General features: G+C 38.0%; 1 protein-coding gene across 1 annotated transcript; it reads left to right on the plus strand.

Moving 5' to 3' along the window:
• The first annotated feature begins 2,256 nt into the window (after positions 1-2,256).
• On the plus strand, positions 2,257-6,606 carry LOC145787610 (uncharacterized). Its single transcript, XM_082599382.1, has 3 exons — positions 2,257-2,401; positions 3,348-3,448; positions 5,422-6,606. The coding sequence occupies exons 1-3, from the start codon at positions 2,257-2,259 to the stop codon at positions 5,653-5,655; spliced, it is 480 nt and encodes a 159-aa protein (XP_082455508.1). The 3' UTR covers positions 5,656-6,606.
• Positions 6,607-6,820: the final 214 nt, after the last annotated feature.

The raw sequence follows: 6,820 nt of genomic DNA on the forward strand, positions 1-6,820 counted from the left end.
GAAAACAAACCATGCACCTGTTCCACTCGTTTAGTTACTCACTATTTTCAGGACTGCTGAGAATTCGAATTTTTTGGCACGTATTAAAATCTACATTGAACTGCTGTGACCTGTGACTAAGACCCGGTTTCAGGAAGTAATCGTATTGCAGTTCAAGAACAAAACTAGGTAGGCTAATTAGGTAGCCTTGAAAAAAAACACCTGGCTCTGACTAGATAGGTGAGAATAGTTAATTGTCAAACAAGTTAAACAGATGGGACAGAGTAAACAAACTCACGAATCATACAAAAAACAGATGTTGGCTATAGCCTACCCATTAGAATTAGATTGTCAGGTAAAGCCATCCACACGTTTTTGGCAGGAACGGTCAGCAAATAACTAAAAATGAGCTAACTGTGGGTAAAAATAGGCTTGTCAGAGCTGTAAATTACAGTAGGCTGCTACGGAAGCCTATAGCTACTTTCATAATTGCTTGATAAACGTAAAGATCTGTTATTTTATCTATGCAGTTCAACAATCGCCAGGGCCGTTGAAAGGACAGTTTTGGCCCAGTACTAATGAGATCTTTGGGGCTCAAATCACGACACTTCTAAGAAAAACGCACTATCTTTAAAGAATATGCTACGCGGTGGTTTCGTCAAGTTTTCGGCTCCCTTGGAAAGGTTTTGGGCCCCTAATATCATTCCAGGTCCAATTCCAATAGTACTTAGTAGCCAACCCCTTAAACCTCCCTTTCAACGGTACTGACAATTACGGTACCGGTACTCAATATAGTTATGAAAACATCGACAACTGTCTGGGATAGTAAGAGTATCCACTCTCGATTTCTGAGGCTCCAACGAAGATAAAGAGCACTGTGCCAATGTAGTTCGAAAACTCACTGTGTTTCTTTTGTTTTGCTTTGTAGCAAACACAAAATACAATAATTTATATTTCGTTTCCAGACGATCGATATCTCCAAGATTTAGGCTACATCAAAGCTTTGTAGTCAGCAATGCTAGCATTGTTTGTAGCTACCGTATCATTTATGTCAATTTACCTTAAAAGGGTATAGTTGAGTCAAGAAGGAACTAAGATTTTCAGTTATTTGCGTTTCGTAAAATAACTAAATTAGTCTTACTTCAATAGCAAGAGCTACAGATTAGTTTTACCGTCTGTCGTTTGAGCTTTTGGAACTAAACCAAGTCCCTGTTCTTTACCATTTTAAATTGACTTTGTTCGCATTGCAGCGAAGACACTGCATCATTTGGTGGACCCAGAATGGCACCATTGTTCATGATTTATGGTCTGTTTCAATCGCATTTTCACCATTGCACGGTTCAACTAGGAAATCCGGCTCTTGTACAAAAAAAAGAGCCAAAATCGCTTGAGTTTCACCCATTCCTTTTTCGATGAAGACAGACCGATGGGCCAAATGTTGCATCAGCGATAAAGAAATAGAGTCTGGTTGTGCTGTCTGTGTTTTTCATTTATTTTGTCTTTATTTGCATTGATTTCCCTTTTTGTTCCAACGAAATACTATAAGTTTTTATTGGTTTGTTGGTCTTGCTCATTTAATGGCCAAATAATAATTCATGTAACAAAACGTAGCAATGATGGTCGGGTCGTTGAGAGGATATTTTGGGCCCGGTACCAATGACATAATCCTTGAGCCCCAAATCAATACATTTTGTAAGAATACGCACTGCATCCAAAGAAGATACTGTGGTTTTTTCATGTTCCCGTCTCCTTGTAAACGTTCTGTTCTCCTAAAATTAGCGGTGGGATGGCGCAGCGAATAAGGCGCTCGCTTTCCAATCATGCAATCCTGGTTCGACTCCCGGCTTAAGCTGGTTGTTGAAGAACACCGCTCACCTCTACCCAGGGTGTAATAAATTGGGTGGGCGTAGTTGCTGAAGGAAAGGCGGCCGAGAGAAAGGGACTGGCCACCCTACTCTAGTTAGTGCCGAAGGCTTAGCATGGAAAAACATAAAATTGGAGATACTTAAAAGCCAGGAGTAGCATAGTGCTTGTTGGAACAAACAGCGTAGACATCTTTCGTTCAAAATGCCAGACAAAAATATAATATACAAACACTAGTTCAAACACTGGCTTCTATAAGAACTAGTTTTTGTTTAGATTATGTTTTTATGTGGCATTTAGTTTGAAAGAAGGATGCCGCTAGTGGTATTTGAACGCAATAAGATGTCTATGCTGTTCCTTCCAAAAAGCAATACTTCTGCTCTTTCAGTTGCTATAGTTTATGCTTCACAGGAAATGAGCTACCCTCCTTGTAGATGTCGATTAAAATGCGTGTGGTTGTCAAAGCTAGCAAGAAATACCAAGAAAGTTAAAAAAGATGCTCCGGCTTTATTTGAACTGTTAATTGCTTTGATTATTTTATGCATACTTTTGCTAATTGGTAAGTAGAACAAGCCTATACGGTACACTTCAATTAGAACAGGGGTCACCAAACTACGGCCCACGGGCCGGAACCGCCCCGCGAACTGATTTCATTCGGCCCGCCACGTGCTGCGGAAATAACAGCTGCACTACAACTGTTAAGGAAAAAGGTTACCAAACTTTTTGTAAAGGTCTGGCGGTGCTGTTTATCATTAGGCCACCGCAAATGGGGACAGCCTTGGCCAAATTTGGAAAGATGTAGTGTTTTTTCAAGAGCACGATGCCCTGTAGTGTATCACAGCAGGGAATAACTTTTCCAGCAATCTTTCGATTTTCATTACAACTTTGCTATTCCACCGCTGACTTTGTTATTTATTGTGCTCAATTCAAGTCAATGGAGATTCTAAGTAGTTGTATATCTTTTCGCAATTTGCATCCGGCCCACAGCTGTTAATCTCGCAGCAATCCGGCCCTCAGAGAAGAAAGTTTGGTGACCTCTGAATTAGAACAACGATTATTGCACTGTAGTAAACACGATAGGCTACTCTGCCTTGAATCGATAGACCTGGGTTTGAAACTGATTCAGGTCATACTAAAAATGTTATAAGAAATGCTTTAAATGCCTTGATTACTTACATAACCTAACACTTAGCATTAGCGTGAGAATAAAGTTTGGTAAATTTTACCATGAAAATGTGAATATAAGTCTCCATAGTGTCACAGCTACAGTACGTTAAATGACATTGTACCATGTTAAAAATCACATTGATGGTAGCTCCATGTTTGCTATTACGGTTTAGCATTAGGCTATTTTATGCCTTGAAAACCCGTTCTGTAATTCTTTTCAGTTTATAGTCATCTTTAATCAAATTCCAAAAAAATTTTGGTATATGAAAGTAACTACCTTTTAATGGCTAAAAATATCGTTCAAGGTTGACTGTACGCTCACAAGCTATGATTTATAGACATTGTTTGGTTGGGCCATGTTCATTCGGAAGAGCTCAAGGAACTAGAACAACTTCATGATAATGACTTGGGAAGATTTAGGAAACAGTTTGACGCTCAGGTTATTCAATGCTTTTTGGCAATATTTGAACGTAATTTTACCTTTTAACAATTTATTTAATGTAAAAAAAATAATATTTCTATACTGGAGTCAGTTTTCAATCATATTTAGCCTAGGTTACTGAGGTATAGATTTCACTATTTTTAAAGATCGTCTTTATTAAGCTTATTTAAACAGAATAAATCTATTCTATTTAAAAAAGCTTAACAAAACGCGATCTCCTCGATGGAAATTGACACTTTTCTAAACATAACTAACTGGAGCGAGAAGAAATGATTTTGTCTATCAGAACATACAGAATGATTGTTTATACCGAGCATTGTTGAGTTTGCAATTGATTGAGTTCGCTTTTAGCAGCGTAATCGTTGCTTACTTCACAGTGTAGATTTTAACGATTTGTTTTAGCCTGATGCTGCGACTTCGCTGTGGCAATTTCGGAACACAGTTCCCTAGTCGTGTGCTGTGACGAATGGTGATGTAGTCAGTGAGTGGTTCTTTAATGTGGCTCTTTGGTTTAGCTTGAGGCTGCCAGCTGTTGAGTTTCTGTGTTGTTAGGCGTTATTGCTGTGAAAATTTGTTGAATCAGTTGATTAGTAGATTAGGTGAAGTAATTCTTCCCTTTCGGCACGGTTGTTGATTTTTGGATTCTGTCTGCTTATGAATATGGCCTCTTTGAAGCGTAATTGTACTGCGTCATTTTCTCTGGCAATTGTTGAGTTTCATATTTGTATGACGCTTTTTGTTTTTCTTAAATTGATGAATTACAACATCAATGTGAAAAAATTACTGAAGAGGATAATTTTACAATGTTTGTTACGCAGTTTGAAATATATACTATAGGCTATAAGCTACTTTAGTCTGTTTTCTTTGACTGATTGTGAGTTTCTTTGTCTTCGAACTGAACAACCTTCCTTGAAGCTCAATCTTGGCAATTTCACATACTTGCAGAAGGTATACTTGTAGATGCTTTAAACAACCGACACAGCCTTTCATTATATAAGCGCTGGATTGGACGTAGTACTGATAGGAAATGAGGAGGACCGACAAAAATGAGGTGCTTCGACTTGCTTTGCGTTTAAAGTAGAAGCAAAGATGCTGGAATTTGGAGAAAGAGTTCGCTGAAGCCTCTTTCTGTGCATTTCTAAACTTCTTAGGGTGGACTCTGAATGACAGTTGGCAAACTAATTTAAACAATTGTACATACATTTTAGTAGCTTACTTTTCTTGAAGTCAATGCACTCACGAATCCCTAAAAACTTGGTTGGTTGGTTTTGAATCTTTATCCTCGGACTGACAAAGCCTTGATTGGTTATTCCTGGTAGTTTCGCATACTTGTAGAGGCTTTTGACGCAGGATCGGTTACCGAGATTAGCAGAGTGAAGTTTTCCGATTGTTGAAGTATTGTTGCTAGGGAATTATTCCATTCACTGGGTGCCGCTGAATAAAGAGCAGTCCTGAAATGCGTTGCTCAAGCGCATACCCCGAGAGTCGAACTTGCGCCGCGTGATCTTGAAACGGGCGCGTAACCACTGAGCTAACGGGGCGGACCGTTCGACGGAACGGAACTTTCCATCGACCTCCAAATAGTCGCTGAATGTCACAGGGGATCCACCTGTCTACATTACAATTAAAAACTCGTGAATTGTGAGACGTTTTTACTTGCGAGGTTCATGTTTTTCTCTATTCCGGAAAGGGAGGAATTGCCTTGGCTCCTTGCTCAACTTTCGAGAAGTAAAATGTAATTGCAATGACACCACAATTGTTCGAAAGAGCACTAGACAATATTTCGCCGAACTTATTGTAGTGAACATTGCTGTCGATGCTTATAGAATATATATCTACAGTACAAAAGCACTTAATCAGTTTTTAAAGCTTTTTCTTTGATTTATGAGACATGTACATTTACACATTTGGTAAAGTGAAACATTTATCTGCATTTTAACAGACTTGCGGCTAATAAACTTGTTTTGCAGATGCATGCAGTAAATCTTAAACAGAAAAAACTTGGATCCGATTTAGAAGATGCTCATGCTGAGGACGTGAACAGGTTAAAGGTGAACCATCAGCAAGAGTTGGAGAAAAAGATTAGTTCAATTCAAGAGCAACTAAACAGTTTGTTGGGAATGTCGAAGAACTATTGGGACAAACATGTTGAAAATAACATTGTGAATTCCAATATGATCTACAAAAATCGAACTATAGTTTGAAATGAAACAAGATCTTCAAGCAAGATAATTAATGTTGGTAGGCTATTTGCACTTGAATAAAAAACTAAATAAAAAAATCACTGAAAACAGAATTATTCACTCAGGATTAAAGAATGAATTGTTCAATGAGAAGTTGTTGTTATACTCAGATCTCTGGATCATTTAGCACTAAAGCTGTAGCCAATTAATAAGTCTACAAAATGTCACAAATGTGAATAGACTTTTTTAATAATTGCTATTTTCAACAATGAAAACTATTTATAGGCTACTACAAAAAATGCTCAATGCCAAGCAAATGCAAAGCAGAGCGAATTAAATCAAATGTAGTTATTACTATCTAAACCCTTGACAGCCTGTTTCACCTAAAGGAGGATCATCAGAAGGTCCTTATTCAAATAGAATTATTCAAATAGATTCTGTTTGAATAAGGACCTTCTAATGATCCTCCTTTAGGTGAAACAGGCTGTCAAGGGTTTAGATAGTAATAACTATATTTGATTCAATTGCTATTTTTTATGTCTTATCTGTGAATTTTAATAGGCCTTGTTACACAACTTGGAATATTTAGTAATCTTGTTCTCACTGCAATACGGCATAACCTATTTTAGGTTGTCGTAGGCTACTATAACAGTAATTTAGAGCCTTGCACGAAACTCTTCCTGGGTGGTTATTTCCACGCCCAAACTGATAGTCTAAGACTCTGAGTAGTCGCCTGTACGTTATTCACATTAGAATTTGTAGCTGCTGATTTCAACACAATTAGTCATGTTTGTACTTTGAGAATTGAACTGCTATTTTGTATTTTTCATAAACTGTGGTAGGATATATATATATCGCCTTGTATGTAACATGTAGCCTGTAGGAATATCGCTATGTCGTCATGGCTGACGATGTGACATTATTTTGTATTCGTTTTTATGTTGGAAAAGCATCCAATAAAATACGGGTAAACGAAAACACGTGGTAAACGAAAACAAACATTAGCACTTAGCAGTGATCAGGGCCGTTGAGAGAATTTGGGCCCGGTACAAATGACAATCATCGGCCCTCAAATCAAGATACTTCTACGAAAAAGGGACTATATCCAAAGAATATGCTGTTTTTTCAAGTTTCCCGGCCTCTTGGTAACGTTACAAGCCCCTAAAATCATCCCTGGATCCCCTGT

The sequence above is a fragment of the Aplidium turbinatum genome, chromosome 18 (genome assembly GCF_918807975.1).
Source record: "Aplidium turbinatum chromosome 18, kaAplTurb1.1, whole genome shotgun sequence".
NCBI lineage: Eukaryota > Metazoa > Chordata > Ascidiacea > Aplousobranchia > Polyclinidae > Aplidium > Aplidium turbinatum.